The sequence below is a fragment of the Pagrus pagrus genome (genome assembly GCF_965226575.1).
Source record: "Pagrus pagrus genome assembly, chromosome: 6".
NCBI classification, from domain to species: Eukaryota; Metazoa; Chordata; class Actinopteri; order Spariformes; family Sparidae; genus Pagrus; species Pagrus pagrus.
The window spans coordinates 24,007,717-24,026,130 of record NC_140190.1 but is presented as its reverse complement, the minus strand read 5'-3'; the positions used below and the strand labels follow the sequence as shown (position 1 = coordinate 24,026,130).

At 39.6% G+C, this 18,414-nt stretch overlaps 2 protein-coding genes across 3 annotated transcripts in view; one reads left to right on the top strand and one right to left on the bottom strand.

Moving 5' to 3' along the window:
- The window catches only part of homer3b (homer scaffold protein 3b), a 64,961-nt gene extending 49,637 nt beyond the window's left edge, over positions 1–15,324 (top strand). For both annotated transcript variants that reach the window (XM_084355585.1, XM_084355584.1), the window contains 3 exons: positions 5,351–5,461; positions 7,059–7,139; positions 11,063–15,324. In XM_084355585.1, the coding sequence (XP_084211711.1) occupies positions 5,351–5,461; positions 7,059–7,139; positions 11,063–11,248 (378 nt within the window). In that variant the 3' untranslated portion in view covers positions 11,249–15,324. The remainder of the gene's footprint in view (positions 1–5,350; positions 5,462–7,058; positions 7,140–11,062) is intronic.
- A 934-nt stretch (positions 15,325–16,258) lies between these two features.
- On the bottom strand, positions 16,259–18,396 carry LOC311258899 (ubiquitin-ribosomal protein eL40 fusion protein). The gene is made up of 5 exons (XM_084355586.1): positions 18,303–18,396; positions 17,752–17,862; positions 17,241–17,327; positions 16,947–17,049; positions 16,259–16,412 (listed from the first exon to the last, which is right to left on the bottom strand). The coding sequence occupies exons 2-5, from the start codon at positions 17,852–17,854 to the stop codon at positions 16,319–16,321; spliced, it is 387 nt and encodes a 128-aa protein (XP_084211712.1). The 5' UTR covers positions 17,855–17,862; positions 18,303–18,396; the 3' UTR covers positions 16,259–16,318.
- Between the last annotated feature and the right edge of the window lie 18 nt (positions 18,397–18,414).

Here is an 18,414-nt window from a genome sequence, read left to right as displayed (position 1 = left end):
TCTGCGTTGACATCTTATTCAGCTCACTGCTCCTACACATATATACACCGTATATCACTGTTGGTTTTTCAATCTCCTGCCAATCTATTGAGAGTAAAACGTTCCTGGTAACAATACTTGAGAAATAAATCAGAGTTTTCCCAGGTTCCTCTCCTGTGTGCAGTTCAGAGACATGTAGCTGCTGCCCCCGGGGACAGTAGCTGTCACACACCGAGTGGATACGAAGGGGTTGAGTCCCCTGAGATCATGTGGACCCCACCTCCTCTTCAACCCACGGCAAATTGCTGGAGCTCGCCTTGGATGGTGTGCGACATAGCATAGTGTGGAATCTACAAAGAGCCACTGTGATTACCTGTGAAAATGCAGTGGAGATGCAGAAGGGAGGGAAAGGGAAATATTGACATGGGAGCAGGAAACCCTCTCATCCCTCAAACACACGTTTACATTCCACACATTCAGTGTAAAAAAGCAATAAGCAGTAACCTGCATTGTGACAGACATTAAAACAACCAAAACAAAGGAGATCAAGAGTCAAAGCATCATTGTTTGAATTCCTCTGTTTTCCTGTAAAAGTAAACCTTTTCTCCGTATGATCTCAGATGTCCTTGTGATTCGGCTGACAAGGACACAGCAACACATCTACACATTAAAGGCTACAGCAAACTATCATCATTATTAATGAATCTGTTAATTTCTCAAGTCAGCTGAATGGTTTGGTCTGTAAAATTGCAGAAAATAGTGGAAAATGTCCATCACAATTTTCCAAAGCCCCAGGAGACATCTTTTAAACAGTCCAAAACCAAAAAGTCAGTTTACATTCACAGACGACTGAGAAAACCAGCAAATATTTGTATTTGAGCCATAAATAATAAATCTTTGCGTTTTAATCACAATACTACCGGCACTCCTCACAGGCAGTTGAGAAATTTAAAATTAGACTTGTAAGTATAAGTTACTGTGTGTAAAAGATTAACAGCTATTGTAAATGGCAAACAAATGTTTCACCTGTCAGCTCTGATCATGTCAGAAGTCAGGTTTCATCTGTAGTAGCTGACAGTGAGTCCACATCCAATTCATGCAACGCTCACAATACTCAGTGTCATGTTAACCTTTTTTTAAACAAATTATCTTTATGGGAAGACTCATGTTAAGTCTTAGTCCTCTCTTAACAATATGTTGATGTTTTAGGGGATAGAAACACAGATTGGTGTGTTTTGCATGATGTGCAGTGGTCAGCAGAGCCAAAGTCAGATTAAGAAAACATGACGCACAAATGTTTGGGATGCTGGGATGTCTTCCGTTGCCCCTGTCCCAACTTGTTTTAAACATGTAGCTGCATCAAATTCAACTGGAATGGCACTCAGTAGAGTGCATACCTCTACCAAGGCCCAACAGTCCTCTTATGTACTCACTCATAGATACCAGCCACCTAAATACGCCAGATTTTTTTCATCAAGATTCATGCATTATTCCCTGAGCAATTAACAGAAATGATGAAAAAAACCCAATCTTGCAAGGTTAAAGTAAGTGAGAAACAATTCCTGGGTCCACCCCTTTATCCGGATCCGCACCAAAAGTTAATGTGCTCCATTCTGGGCCGAGACCCATCCTTCATTTAAGTTTAGTGGAAATCCATTCAGTAGTTTTTGTGTAATCCTGCAGACAAACCAACCAACAGACACATGTGAAGTATAACCTCCGTGGCAAGTTGATAAAATATGTAAATGTGGTTGTATAATAGGACCCCTCTCAGTTTTTAAATAAATCAGTGTGAAGCTTGTTAACAAATCCTGTTACTTCAAACTGTGTAAACACCCAGGACACAATTAGGTTATTGTCTTAATCTTATTACCTCCAGAGCATGCAAAAATGATAGCATATTAGTTTTCTTTTGTTGTAAGCAAGGCCCAGTGGGAATCGAACCCATAAGTATTGCAGTTTTAGTACCTTGCTCTGACTATTGAGCTACAACATCCAGAAAGATAAAGGAGCAGATAACCAGTGAACCACAAACTTTAAATCACATCGTGTTGGGACTTCAAAGGCTGAACAGTTTGCCCTTGTTTAGTCAAACTGTCTCTCACCATCTTTGGCTGTTAATATGTTGAATGCAGAGAAGTGGGACAGATTGGGAAAAATATTTTTCATGATTTTCCACGAGGTCACAGCCCTCCAGCAATATAAAAATAAATAGATAAATAAAATCTTCAAGGCGAGAGAGTTCAGTGGTGTGACCACTGGCAGAAAAGCTTTTTTCTACAGGAGTGTGTGTGTGTGTGTGTGTGTGTGTGTGTGTGTGTGTGTGTGTGTGTGTGTGTGTGTGTGTGTGTGTGTGTGTGGTGGGGGTTCAAGAGAGATGAAAGAGGGCATGAATCAACAAAATATCCTAGGCTCGTTTGTAGATTGTGCAGCAGAGTGATGCACGATGAAGCTGCTAAAAAGATACCGAGTTCTGACTAAATGGACTTTTATCAGCCGTGGAAATCACTGTTTGTGTGTGTGTGTGTGGGCGTGTGTGGGCGGATTGTGTAAGCGGTGACCCATACGGTGAGTTTTCCACATTTCCATCAATAGCAATCATGTGTGTGACTGTATTATTGTATTTGTACATTGTGGCCTTTGTGTAAAAACCTTTTAGTGTTAATTCTGCTGATTTCTATGTTTTCACTGGAGGTGAAGGATCACATGTTGTTCTGTGAATTTAGAAAATTATACATTAGGTTTACACAACCTGTTCAGAGCCCATTCATTGTATAACAGCTAAAATGAGGTCCCACTGCTTCAGTCTCCTCTTCACACTGGATTTCTGTTTACCCTTTGCAGATTCTTGTTTCCCGTGTTAGCCTGTAAAAAAACCTAGTTATATATTCCCATGACACCTGGACTGATCAGCTTCAAACAAAGGACTAAAAGGATTACATTATGAAACTAAATCACAGAGTTTTTCCAACTCCTGATTGATTGCAGGCTCAGGATCAATTTTAAATCAATTTAACATGAGAGGGCCGCTGTGCTTCAGTGTAACAGCAAGATGGGGAGTTGTTTAGCATTGTGGAAAGTCGTGGTTTCTAAATGTCCAGTCTGCTTCTGACTTTCATCAATCACGCTCCAAGTGAGAATTATGGTGTTTACAAAGGAGACTTATTTCTTGACAATTCTATTTGTTTTTTGTGTAGTGCAAAACATGCACAGAATATCTGGTAGGGGTTTACAGATCCAGTCTTAAGCCTCCTGATCGGGGCCAGCCAGATAATATCAAACATGTTTGATATTTACGATTTAAAATCAGGGTGATTACATCTGTATTTTCTGAGCTGCTAGCAGTCCTCCCAAGCTACGGTAAACATTGTAGCCCTCGAGGCTAATGTTAGCTTGCATACTATTGTTGACAGAAACTTAGCTCCAGTTCTCCCCGAAGAGTAGAAAACCCATGTATACTCCATCTCCACACTTATCCAGACTCATTTAACCTTCCGCTTTTGCTTTTTCACTACAGCAAGTTGTTGCACCACGCTATTGTTTACATCTGCTTCCCCATGAGCTCACGTGAGAGTGATCACATGTGGTGGTGTATACAGTGGTGTCTGGATGACGTATTTTTGTATGCAAAGCATGAAGTGAGCATCACCCTGGTTTCCTCTACAAAAAGCCTTTAGGATTTTTGAATTGGATTTTGGATTATTGCAAAAAATAAGTTTATGAAACATACATGTTTTGTTCAGCAAGATAATCTTCACAGATGAAGACCACTTTTGTGATTTTCTAAGCAGGCATTTAACCAAAAACCAACACTTTGAGACAAGTGAACAAGTGGAGTTGCAAAAATGCAATGCTGATATCCGGGTTTTAGGACTCATTACTTCACAACTCTATGGCTCCTTCTGGTATGATAATCTTACCTGTAGTGTGTGATGTGCCATTTTTTTAAAATCTTGTGTCTTGTTTATGTTTTTGATTAGAGAGAAGAAATCTGTGGAGTTCCTCCTTGCGTGTGACACAGCCATATTTCAAAATCTAATTTTAAAGGTCCTGTATCGTGAGCCCAGCTTCGGTCTGCAGAGCCACTGAGCCACACCTCACTGCTGCACAGAGTGGCATTCACTGTTTATTCAAAATGTATTAATATTGAACGTATCGCGTGTTAAAATTGCACTATATTTGACGCTGCAATTCCCTGGTTCCTCAGCAACACGCCAGCCAAGTGTGAAGTAAATCATATGAACAGTTCTCGAGATATGCAAATAAAAATAAGAGATTCATTGCTTTGTCATTAGATATCTATCATGTTAGTATTTTTTGTGGTATTGTGTTTACCATGACTTGTGTACTCTGCTTGTTCAAATGCGCCTGCTCCATAGATCACCTATACTATAATAATATGAACTTATGCAGCACTTTTCTTAACAAGGTTACAAAGTGCTTTACAGAAAACTGCTGATAAAAACAAAAGCAAATGAAAACAACACAGGGATCATAAAACACCAGGGGATAAAATGAAGGGAAAAAGTAAAATTGCAAGAGTGGGATGATTAAAACCCAGCAACATATTAAATATTCATAAACACTTTCCTATCAAAGAAAGTTTTAATAAGGGATTTAATATGCTAATGATGCAGCCTGTCTTGGCTCAGAGGGCAGTGCTCCACAGTCTGGGGGCTCGAGCAGCGAAGGCCCGGTCACCTCTGGTCACAAGCCGGGATCAGACTCTCAAAACTCCCCTGTTTCAACTTCCTAACCCCCGAAAAAACCCTTAATATCCACTTGCTATTTCTACATATTTTATCATGGAAGGGACACTCCTTTTAACCAGGCAGTCAGTGCACCATCAGTCCAGGCTGGAATGTTTCAGCAGCTCCTGGACCAATTGCCACAGACACTCATGGAGCCCTCATGGTTGACATTTGTGATTTTGAGTACAATCTTTCAATAATTATATGATGCAATGCCATAAAAATTGGTGCAGATATCCACAAACCCCCTTAGAAATAACTGTTATAACTTCCTTTATCTAGCGCTTGGTTTTGACTATTTGAACTTCCATTTAAATGTCAGGGAAATTAGTTGTTAGGAACATTTCTAATTTCCATCAGCTTCAGCTGTACTCTTTGTTAATAAAATGTTAGCATGCTAAACTAACTTGCTAAAATTGTAAACATTATACCTGCTAAACATCAGCATGTTCATTGTAAACTTGACATGCATACTGACACCAGCAGGTCAAAAGCGTCACAGAGCTGCTAGCATGGCTCTATATTCTTAGTTATCTTGTAAAATGTCTTTAGTACACTGAAAATATACCTTAGTTTTATTGTTAAGTATGTATTAATGTGTGTCTCTGTGTTTGTTCCAGGTGGCAGAGCTTGAGGCCCAGCTGGGGCATCCTGCTGCTGGTCAGACTGGTAGAGAGGAGCTGACTCAGTCACTGGAGGAGCTGGAAGCCCAGCTGAGAGCCAAAGACCAGGCAAGACCCCAGTTCACTCAATAAACAGGGGTGGAAATCTCTGGACATCTCATGATTCACTTAGTTTTAAATGCAGAGGGCTATAATACGATGATAAAATGATTATAAATGCTTAAACACTTTTGATTTCTATACATGTGTTTTTTTATTGTGCTTCTACTTTTAAAGATGCAATATGTAAGACTTTTAGTTTAAAAAGTTCAAACATTAACTAAAAGGATCAGCAAAAGAAAGAAACAGAAGTTTTGATGTTATGTCAAAGATGTCTACGTATTGTGTTGCACGGATATCTATTGAAGTTAGCATGCTAACCAGCTAGCCCCTAGCCACATTGTACCTGCAGAGGTAATACTCCAATAGTAAACAACCAACACTTACCGAGCGCTCTGAGCTCCAAGTTTGGGCAGAATCAGCTAATACGCTCTCTTGCTGCATGGTTAACATGGTTCTGTCATCCTCATCAAAACTCAAGAAGTAGCCGAGACTAGAATGTAAACACGACACACATGTTTGCATTTGTTATGTTTCACAATCCAGTTGACTCAGGAGCACACAGCGGGGTCTTACAAAGTTGTTACAGGCGATCACGTTTTTATTCTCGGCCGTACTGCACACAGTCCAAATCTGCCACAGTTTGGAAAGACGATCTATAACACACCGGCAAACAAACAGTAATATATTGCCAGTAATCAACTGGATGTTTGTTTTGAATTTGTGAAAATATAGAGCCTCAGTCTCCATCTAATAAAAACGAATAAACCTAGAAACACAAACAGGAAAAGTGCAGGTGCCAGGTTCAGTGTTTGTTCTCTGAATCATCTTTAAGTCTCTTAATGAATGCTCTCTGGTTCGCTAATCTTGTTTTTGTCCTTACCAAAAGATAATTACCAAAGAAAATGTTCAGAAACCCAAGTGGATATAAAAGAAGAGAATGTGCCTTTTGACTTTAATTTATAGCCCTCTAGTTTCTAGTTCTACAAAGTCATTAATTTATCCTCAAGGCGCCGTCATTTTTCCTGATGATTCATCGGTGTGATCAGACAAACAGAGCTTTGATAATATAGCACAGTCTCACAAAACGCAGAAATGAAGGCTGCAGATGTCCAGAGAGCTGCCACCTACATGTTAAAAGAAATCAGGATTTTCTGACTCACCTTCTGAACAGTTTCCAAGCCTGCTTTAATATGATTTTTATGATGCCAAAGTTTGACCTTGTGAATATTTTGTGCCTGTGTGAGCCAAGTCAGTGTCCATCAAGTGCATGCTGGGCAGGCTCAGCCAAAAACCTATTTTCCGTGGATAAGTGAAACGGATATTAAAGTGAAATATTTCTTGAAAGCAGCTCTCTGCTGTCCTCCAGCCTCATTAACATAACAACGTCCGTCACGCCATCAAAACAAGTTCCACTTTTAGTACTCCCCCCGCCGCGAAAAACATCAAGGTGTCCCAAATTTTATCACCGACCTGGTTTATGATTAATGATTCAGCTTCTTCTTTTAGCAAATGGTGAGACGAATTCTGATAAATGGCGACGGGGGATGTGTGGGAACACGTGTGAACGCGCTGTTGTGACAGTTTGAATCGATTGTGTTTTCAGGAAATTCACAACCTGCAGAGCAAGAAAACAGATGTGGGCGAGCTAGAGAAGGAGAGAGAGGAGGCCATGCAGAGACTGCAGGTAAGATGGTGGAGTGTATTTATCTGCTCTTTTGTGAAACTTGTACTGGAGTGCTCGGACTGACTCGCCGTGTTGCAGTCACTTTGTGTAACCCTCTTGTCTTGGTTAATAGCTTTCTCCAATCCTTCTGGGCTGTGAGCAAGAATCAGGCTACAATTTCTCTTTTAACACTCGTCTTTAATCTTCTTTAACAGCAACACTCAGGACTGTTCACCCAACTTCACTCTCTCAGGGGTCACAGCACTACTCTCACGTAATAAGCTAAAACAAATGCAGGTAGGAGCTAATATGAACTCTTAGGCCTGGGGGACATGAAAAAACAACTCAAATGTTACACATGGGAATATATGAATAAAATAATAGTTTAAATCAGCAGGCAATTCGTTAATTTTTTAGCTCCTTGCCCCCCTGCAGGAGACTATTACAGATCCAAACTGACGGAGCCAAAACAAAAGACTACCTTCTTATCTCTCGTCTGTGTGCGTCTGTCTGACTCGACACAACGCCTAACAAAACACACAAATTTGACTCCCTCGTCCTCTGAAACCGTAACCTTCAAACCTCAAGCATCTTTTTCTGAGTTATAATTTCTACAAAAATATACATATCAGACAACATGAATGCCAATACCATTGTAACTGTGGTCAGCCAGTATCGACTGATAATGTCGGCCAAATGATATATCGGTACATACTGTGAATTGAATACACCACGTTTTTGAGTTTGATGTTAAATAATAAAACCTAACAAATACAAAGTATTGGGGAAAATTCGACATAGCTTGTAGCTTTGGTTTTGATCAGCATTCGTTCTCCTAAGCTGTTCATCTACATACTATCTATCACTATAACTCTGTATTCAGAAAGTGAACAGGCCCCAAAGAATTAAGACTGTCTTCATTGAAACAGTCCTCAGGAGCCAACATTTTCCTTTCTGTATGAGATATTTCAGTAATATCTATATTCACAAAATGCAAACTAAGATTACATTGCTGTTAAATGGAGCATCTGTATTAAGTGAAAAACAGTTAAAATCCTTTGTGTTTGATGTACCTGTTTGTTAGACCATTTTCAAGGCTACAGCTCTTATAAAACGCGATGGATGAGACGGGTCGGTCCTCATGGAGCTAATGCAATCCTGAGCAACACTCAGAGATACTGGGAGTGTTCCTTTCTTGTTAGCATACTGTAATTAAACAAAATTTGTGATGCATAGAATTGGTTCTCCTCACCTGCATTTTCATTGTTACTTGAGCTTGTATAACGTCGCAGAAAAGCAGGAACACTACTTCCTCGACGGGAGGGAGATCATAGCGTTTCATCTTCAGTATGAATTGAGACATTCATCTCATCTAATTTTTTTTTTGCCATTCATGCTTGTGATTCAGTTGCTAAGAGGTCATCATTTCCAGTCCACAAAGGATTTTCTTTTCAAGTCTTATAGTACGAGCTTTTTTCTTACTGATTCCTACTCTGCAGTTATTACTCATGCATCTGCTTTTGTTGTCTTTACCATATTACATTCATTTAAATTAACATTTTCCCATCATTTTATGTAGGGCATTACATTGTCTTGTCTTATTTTGGATATGATTATATGATATGTCACATGATTATATGGCATAAGTGTTGTCTTTTCCTGGTTAAAAGGCTGCATTACAGTAAAGCAATGTCATTTTCTGAACTTACCAGACTGTTCGGCTTCTTCTAATACTTGCCTTTACCCACTTCGTCGTTATATCCACATAACTGATGATTATTTATCAAAAATCTCATTGCGTTCATGTTTTGTCAAAGTACCAACAGTCATCCCCACAATTTAGCTGCAGTATTGATATTGAGGTGTTTGGTTATAAATTGCGTGATATTGATTTTGTCAAAATAAGTCCTAGTATGTATGAAGTGCTTTTGAGGAAACTAAAATAATTCAACTTTATTAATCCTGAAGGAAATTCTTGTACCAGAGAATGCTCAAAAATACAGTAACATCAGAATAAAACACAAGAGACTAATGATAAAAAGTGTAAAAGGAGTCGGTGCCTAATAGAATAACAATACAACTAAAATAAGATAAATTTAGGAAAAATGGTAAACTGCAATTATAAACAAAACTAAATATAAAAGTATATACAATGATATTGAGAAGTAATAAAAGGTAATATCCCACATGATACTGAGAGTAATATTGCACATTACTTTTCCAGCACAATATATAAAATATCAAGGCATATATTGTGCATCGGAATATAGCCAAAAAATATCACAGTACTACTTAAAGGCCAAATTGCCCTGCCCTAGTTCATTCACCTCAATTATGCAGGACCTGTGGGAGAACTCTGAAGTGGCAGTGATTTTCAAATCCCAGCAAACAGAGAAAAATGACACAAAAGACACCCACACACACAAATCTGTGCAACACTCTACCTAATTAGCAAGCTTTCAGTCAGAGACCTTCTTCAAAGCCTGGATAGGCAGCAAGTGAACCCAGCAGTACAAGTGGTAAAAATCTCAGCAGATAAACCCAAAAGTATCTGCAGGAGAAGATACTTAAATTTCAGTAAATATATGCTCTAATGGTGTGGTCTCGGTTGGATTGTAATGTGAAGACTAGAATCTTCCTCACTGTGAGAAACACAATAGTCTTAGTTCTGCAGAGTGCTGACCGGCTTTCAAGCTGTTTCTCTGTTATTCTCCAAACCCAACAGAGCCACACAGTCGACTAATGGAAAATCAAAGCTCTGCTACTGTACCTACAAGAGACAGCACAGTTCAGACCAGCAGCAGAGACTCAGTAACTGAGGACTTCAAGGAGAAAACGAATTGTGTTTCCAATGCTAATGATGGAAAATTATACTGGATGCATATTGCTTAGTCTTTATTAGGTCTTCTGTCATTTTTAGCCGTGGTGACATTTGTGAATTATGTTTATTCGTCGCTGACCTTTGCTGTCCTTGTGTTCATTCCATAATCTATCCGCTGCTGCATTCGGCGCACAGAATAACCTTGTAAAGCACGGCATTGCACATTTGAATTAGCCGTATAAACAGTTTAAAGCCAATAAGCCTTTAAACAGTTTTTTAAAGCCATTCTCAGTAAACTTCATTGCAGTCAGCAGCTGCAGGGAATGAAGAATTTACAGGCATTTAAAGGGTAACTTCTTGGGGAGTACTACTGCATATATGAAAAAGTAGTATAAAACCTTCTGTGGCTCCAGAACAAGCTGCATTTTATCCAATGTCCAGCCTCCAGTGATGTCACTCAGTTGCATTGTGGGTAATTTTTTGACAAGCAGTCCACTGGTCTAGCATTGCACTCCTATAACACTGTTGGAATCAATTTAAAAACAAATATAGAAAGATATACATTTTTTATTCCACGCATCCTGGCGCCTACATTACCCCCAATGCAACTGGGCCACTAAGAGGCATTAGTGGGGGAAATGTATCATATTACATGCAGCTTCCTCTGGAGCCACAAAAGGTTTTATACTATTTTTTTCACATGTGCAGTAGTACTCCTCAAGACCTGTAAACACACTTTAATGTATAAAAGTGGTGGAGTTTTCCTTTAAGTAAGGCCAAGTTGGTTCTTCTTCATACCTTCAGAAGTCAACTGTATCGGCCAGAGTGCCTTTAAGCAAGGTGCTGTACTTGTAAATGCTCCAAAGCAGACTTTGTTTGTGAAAGATTATCCTGGCAAAACCCTTTTTTTTCACCGGTTCTCAAGTCATGAGCAGGAGAGAAAACAGTTTTGATCAGACATAGAAGAAAATGTCCTCGCTTGCCCATCAGGGCTTCCATAGCTAATGCTAATATCACAAAAATAGAAAAAATGTGGAGAACTTGGACAGTAACCCATGCAGAAAACATCCAGAAATACATCCAGATGAGAAAACGCTATTAACAACAATGAATGTGTCTGCAGGATGTGGAGAGACGGAACACCGATTTGGAGGATCAGGTTCAGAGTGCTGAAAAGACACTGGCCTCCAGCCGCGAGGAGCAGAAGCAGGCGGAGGTCGAGGTCCGACGTATCATCGAGGTCCTGGACGTCAAAATCTGCGACCTGAACGACCTGAGACAGAGCCTGGCCAAACTCATCGATAAATAGCCACACCGTCGTTTGGGCTGCATCTCCACAGTCACGATGGTTTCATCCATGTAGCTTTGATTTGTGTATCAGCAGAGCAACAATCAAAGCGACATGGAGGAAAACATGCAGGTGTTTACCTCCATGGATCTGTTTTTTTTTTTAAGATCACTGCAGGTAAACAACAGGAACCTCATAAAGGTGCTATGTGCAAAATAAAACATCTGTACTGTACTCATTGTTACTACTCTAACCTTGGTATAATTATGATACAGTCAGAATGATGTAATTGGCAACTACTACTTGTTTTTCTATATCATAATTCCCTGCAGCTGCATGTTTTTGTTTATTTCACCAGGTTTTTACTCTTTTCACCATCTGCCATCACTGAAAACTGACAGCTTTTGTTCCATTAGCTGTGGAAGAACAGCGCCCTCCTCCTGTTTTTGATGCTATAGCAGTGTATGCTGTTCTAATCTTACCAGTGGTTTACAGTTTTAAAATGCTGAGTAGAGCTGACAGCCTTTTCAGTGATGGTCTTTATTGTTCATGATAATCATGCTGATGTCTCAAAAGGACTGAGGTAATGATTTACTGATTGCAAACAATACACGAAGCACCTTTAAAAGAGGACTCACACCGAAACTGATTTTAAGCTTGTTATTTTGCAAAAGCAGACATTTCCAACAGGTGTCAAAGGTTTTTCTACTTGTTTATCTTTGAGTGATGCATCTTTATGTAATACAGAATCGCCAATCCACTTGTATTAGTCTGTTTTTACTTGATTAAGAGGCAAGAGTAGCATTAACACTAGGAAAGAATCAAAAGAACAACAAAGCGATTGTCTTCACGGCAGTCTGAGGTCTACACATAATAATAGCCCTGTATAATTAAGTCTTTAGATATGCATCTTCTCATGTTATTGGTACATCTCAGAATGGGTGAGACAACTCGAGACGAGCAAACACAAGTAAAATGTCTGCTTTTACACAGTAACAACTTTGACTTCATGCTGGTGACATCCTTTTCTTTCGGCACTGTGGAGATGCACGCAGCAGAGGTTTGGTCGGGGTAAGGACACATTGAGGCAAAGGCCCTGAATAAAGTCAGCTCCAGTTCACCGTCAGCAGCCTGGACTGGCCTCACACCAGCCAGAACATCAACAAACTCAGAGATGCAACAACCTGCTCACATTCTATCTTCTGAGGATCGCCAGCGTACGAACTGTTTATGTTCATGTTTTATGAGGACTGCTCTTCCTCACCACTTATTCTATTATTCATGTTCATCGATGGGTTGCTCACAGTCAGGGTGGGAAATCAACGATGGCGATGGGACAAATTGCTGGTAAATTCAAGCTGCAGCTGCTAGTTCTGTCCTCTGCATCGGGCCACTTTGACAGGTACATCAGCACGTGAAGGAAGCTCCTGATGTGTCACTGTGGCCTGTGGACGGAGACGCTGTTTCCCACCCTGATGCTGTTGAACCCGAGATTGCACTTGATAATGTTTGTGCCAAGTTTTTCCTTGTTTACATTTGTCAGCATTCACAAAATTATCCAGATCTACTTTATGAGCTTTTTTTCTGTGTTGCTCAACACTACCATTTACCATGATAGTAATAATAAGCCCAGAGAGAGGGTCAGGGGTGCTGCAGAGCATAGATCACTATGAGAGCACTGCATGATCTCTGCACAAGCCTCGGACCTGCCAAGGAATGTGAAGGTGTGTGTGTATATGTGTGTGTGTGTGTGTGTGTGTGTGTGTGTTCACGATACTTAGTGTGCAGACGGAGACTTCTCAAGTTAAAAGCACAACTGCAGTAGATATAGTATTAGGGTACTTAAATGACGTGTCTGTCAGCTTTGTATGTGAACTTCTGATGCACAATATCTATCGATCTTTGCTTCTCGCCCCCTGATGAGTTATTGATTTCTTCTCATGACAGTAATATAGGTACAAATAAGGTGCAGTCCTCTGCAGCTGATGATGCAGGAACTGCCAGGTTAATAATATGTCAAAATGTGATTTAAACATGTCATCGTCATAATTATTAGTGTAATAAACTACCACAACCATCCTATCATTAAAACCATCTGCACTTATTTGTTAGATTTTACAATAAAATGCCTCTACAGATCATCAAGCCCAATAAATATGGAGGAAAATGAGTCTCAAAAATATCCTCAAATTTAAAAAGAAGATTCACAAATGTGTACCATTTGTGAATAATTTTGGGTACTCATAAAAGTGTGTTCCAGTCCACACACAAATACCAAGCAACACGAACACGTTTTACAACGGATTTACAAATGCGCACATCACTAGATATTTTATGTACTTGAACATCACAGGTGTGATCATTTTCACCTTTAAAAAGCCCCCGGTGTATACAAATGTCTAAAAATATGTGTGACATTATTTTATATTTATTTACAGATTGTTAAATGTGTGTGCGGAGATCAGGTTACATTTGCGTGTGGACATTTGAGACATTTTTCACGTCTTAAGATCCACAAATGTATGCTGCGTTTAAGTGCTGGTGGAAAACTGGGACATCTGGACAGAATGGCACCAAACAATTACAACAAATGTATTTGCCAATTATTGACTCTACACAGTAGCCTTTAAATCAGGGCTGGTTCCATTTTGCCCGTCAGATGTTTTGAGTGACATTTTTTTTAATTGTAATATTGTCTATGCTGTTTTATTTTCTCTTTGAATATGAAGGATCCCTTATTATTATACATTTTTTCACAATCAAGTCAGTCAATTATGGGAAGTTTAGATCCTAGCACCATTTTCCATTTTAATAATATAAAAGGTATTTGTATGGAAGCCCATTTCAGCCAAAGATTTAAAAAAGATGAGCTAAGCTAAGCTTGATGAAAACAAATTCAGTAAATGTAAAATAAATGAGTCATAATCATAATCATTTGATAAAGTCAAAATTATGAAATAATATATAAAGTCATAATTATGAGGAAAAAGTCAACCTTTATCTCATATTTATGACTTAATATGGAAGTTTTTTTTTTTCATCAAGGCTAAGTTTTCAGCATTTTATTTTCTTTAACTGGCATAAATGGGCTTCCATGTTTGCTTTTTGCCCGAGGCCCGCCATTAAGGTTCAATTCTGGCCCTCTAAGGGGAAAAAGTTTGGCCACTCCACTTACCGTCAGTCTTACAACACTAGCGTTTCATTATTTTGACAGGTTACTACACTACCTGGGAGTTCTGACATCAGCTGATACATGCAAGCGTCACTAAATTAGCAATAAAGTTTCTAGCATAGATGCCTGTTAATAGTTAATACCAGTAATTTGTAGGTAATGAGACCTCTGTAGAACATCAGTGCTTTTCTCCACAGCTGTGGTCTTTTTTTTTTTTTAATGGCTTCTCCAGTTAGTGACAGATTAGAACCAGCCTTTAATCAAGCATGAAGAAAATGCATCGGAGGCCATCAGCTCCTCAGCACGAGCTCCTCATGGTTGATGTTAGAAACACTTTGCTTCACAACAGTCTTATTACAGTGTATCGTTAAGGCACAGTAACACTGTAAATGCATTAGGAGTAGTTTCTGTATATGCATAAAGGGGGAAAAGAGACTAACCGTAACACCTAATTTCCACACTGGTGTCTGACCTCTCTTTAGAGGTTGTGGGGCGACATTTTCGACCAAACGGTAGAGGCATGGATAGATATTACTCAACCCACAAAAAAAAGCAATAAATGGAAGATGTTTTAATACCCTCCTTAAATACACTGAAGTAAGGCCCTTTCAAACATCTGTTGCCAGCTACAAGAGAGAACGCTGTACCAAAGATTGCAATACTGTCATGCTGAAGTCACACCAACTGGAATAAACACTCAACTTTAACTTTGGTTTAACATTTGACTCAAAATACCTCAAATACTTCAGTTTCATTTGGTAAATAACAGGAAAACGACTGGTGTTGGTCAGTTGAAGGTCACGATTTTGTTGTTTCACAAGTATTACTGAATTGAGGAGAGCAGGTGTTTGTATTGAATTTGACAATGTGAGATGAGTTCCTTATATTTGTATAGAACTGTTTAACATTAAAACTCAGTCATGCAGTCACAGCTGTGGTCTTTGTGTGATGGGAGGGCAAAAAAAGCAGGGTTGTGCAATTCAGCATTCCTAAAGTTTTCATCTCACACTTCCACATGATTATGTTGCTCGCTCGTTACATCATAACCACGTTGTGTTGAAGCACATGTATGCAACACTGGGATCCTACCCTCTCACTGAAGTTACATGGTGCAGAAACAAGTGATGGGGGGCGGAGTGGCTGAGACAGAGACACCATTCACCCTATTACAAGACACTACAATTGAAGTGATTTTGAAGCTGTAAAAAAGTTACATAATGTCGCTTTAAGCGCAGGTGGCAGGTATGACACTGAATTTTTATCAGCTGAAACAGCAGCTGGTGTCTGAAATGCTGTGATAAATATCTTTTTAGCGTTGGCAGACAGTACAGTATCTTCTCATTCTGATTCAGCCACCAGCAGCTATGTGAGAAGTGTTTATTAGTGTGAACTGTTAATGATGCACTTGGAACACGTCTTTTATGTGTGCTGCAGTCCCGTTTTCCAGGCTAACACAAACGGCGAGTGTGCCAAATTGAAATAAAGTGGAGACCATGGCCAACCAGTACAAACCGGTACTGTGCCTGTCAAGTTTTGGACTGCATCCACCGTTTTCAACCAGTGCCAGTTCCAAACAGCAGGTTTACTGAATTACCCAGATAACTCAGTGTACAGGCCTCTGATGAGGACAATTTAACCATCTCTTCACATGAATATCTTCTAATTTGGGAACATTTGGCAAATAGTAACGGATGTTTATAACAGCCTAGTCTTGTCACATTTAGTTTTGTTACTTTTCCTTGCAGCTGAAATCACCCCGCACAGCCTCGCGACTGTATTTCACATATGATGGCAAATTAAGCTAAAAAAATGGTACCAGTTTTTCCTTCCTCTGAATAATACAAGTCAGACAAGCAGCATCGTTTTCTTACATTTATTTTAACACAAAATGGCATTGACAGCCGCTTCAGTCAAAATGTCTACTTCAGCTTCTTCTTGGGGCGAAGGTTGTTTGTGTGTCCACACTTCTTCTTGCGGCAGTTCACAGCACGGGGGTGCAGACGGGCATAGCACCTGCAAAACAAGTGTCAGGGGTCAACTATGAGGAAAATTCTCCTGAACCAACATTTAAGTTCATTTAAGTTTGAAATAAATTGACAGATTAATAAATGTATCAGCCAAATCTGAGGGTCTTATCAGTCTTCAACTTTAGCCTATATTTTAGTGTGAAACACTAGCTTAATGCTGAAGAAACTTCCACACCAATAGCCACTTAGCCATTCACTAGTCATTCAATAATTCCACTGGAATACAGAGTTTGAGGAGGGCTGTGAAATAGCACCTATACCTGCCAACAAATGCTGCCTTCAATATTATAGCCCATGCTTACACAAACACCCTGGACTCACTTTTCAATCTTATTTTAAGCACAAACTTTATAAGTTTTATTCATTTATATAATTTTATAAAACTTGAAACCACACTGGTTATGGTGCGATTTAAAGTCTTTAAGGCTCAACTTTAACCTACCACTTCACTAAAAAATATGACACCAGTAATGCACACAATGAAATAAAATTGACTGCTTTTATGGTTTTCAAGACTTACTTGCGGCAGATCATCTTGTCGCAGTTGTACTTCTGGGCCAGCTGTCTGAGAGAAGGCTCAATGATGCCACCACGCAGACGCAGAACCAGATGCAGAGTGGATTCTGGTGGGAAGGGAAGAAACAATGATGTCAATCTCAAGTTCAGTAACATCCAGAAACCATCTTCTATCATAGCATTTCATTATAACCATGTACACTGTAAAAAGCTTACAGTTGTGGTTATAGAACAGAAAACACCTGGAATGTGTTAATGGAATAATGAACATCCAGGCTTGTTTTCAATGGGTTTTTACCTTTCTGGATGTTGTAGTCTGACAGTGTACGTCCATCCTCCAGCTGTTTGCCAGCGAAGATCAGACGCTGCTGATCAGGGGGAATTCCTGCAAACACAACAAAACTTATCAAACTACATTCACATTTTACCAAAATATTTTATTCATGCTCACAAGGCAGAGATGCCAAGTGATTGAAAATACTGACTACAATTCACACAGACGTTTTACTTTGTCAACCTGCATACAAACGTGTTCTGCTTTACAATCACAATATCACGAGTTGAATAAAAATAGCTGGCATTATGGTTTAACTAGAGGGCAAGAAATCCAGCCTCTTTTCAGACCAAAACTACTGGCTGTCACTAAAGCAAAAAACTTAATTGTTCAACTAACAACCTGCTCTACCATACTTGATATAACTTGTGAATCTGAAGGGAACATGACTTGTCAAGACATTTGTGAAGGCAAGAGGTGTAAAGCGCTGGTTAAGAAACTGTCAAGACTCATCTGACAGAGTGTGATGGCTCACCTTCCTTGTCCTGGATCTTAGCCTTGACATTTTCGATAGTGTCGCTGGGCTCAACCTCAAGGGTGATGGTTTTCCCCGTCAACGTCTTCACGAAGATCTGCATTTTGCAGGCTGAGGAATAAAACGGCCGTTAGCTCCAAGTTTAGCTAACTTGTTGACCACACGATGACTGACAGCATCTTTTAACTAGCAATCAACGACACACAGCTGCACAATTCTGACATTAAAAGCGAAATGTCAATATCTTAACCGTTTCTAAACCCTTTTATAACGTTAATGCTTAAACTTTATGCTGGCTTTTCGTCAGAAGCTAACGACGTTAGCTAATGTTAGCAACACAGTGGACTCGGTGCGGGGCCTCGCCACATGCGCACCGTTAGCGAGGAGCTCAGTCACAAGTTTCTCTATGTTCTGCCTTCGAACTGAGCCAGTAACACTTAATACACAATAAAGATAGATATACGATGAACAAAATTTTGTTAAAATGGCATTCAACAACCTCACATTCACTAAAAATCGAGAAATATGTTCTGGACAAAACGTGTACCCACCCGGCCTCTAGCTGAGCCTCAACGAAAAGAGAGCGGAAGAAGCTGACGCTGAAAGACGTCACTTCCTCCTGCCTGGTTTCCTTGGGAATAAAAGCCTGCGGGTGTCATTCAC

Coding starts and splice junctions, on each gene's coding strand:
- LOC311258899 (XM_084355586.1), bottom strand. CDS start 17,854: ATGCAGATCTTCGTGAAGACGTTGACGGGGAAAACCATCACCCTTGAG. Junction 17,328..17,751: donor TAAGATCCAGGACAAGGAAG/GTGAGCCATCAC, acceptor TTGTGTTTGCAG/GAATTCCCCCTGATCAGCAG. Junction 17,050..17,240: donor AGACTACAACATCCAGAAAG/GTAAAAACCCAT, acceptor CCTTCCCACCAG/AATCCACTCTGCATCTGGTT.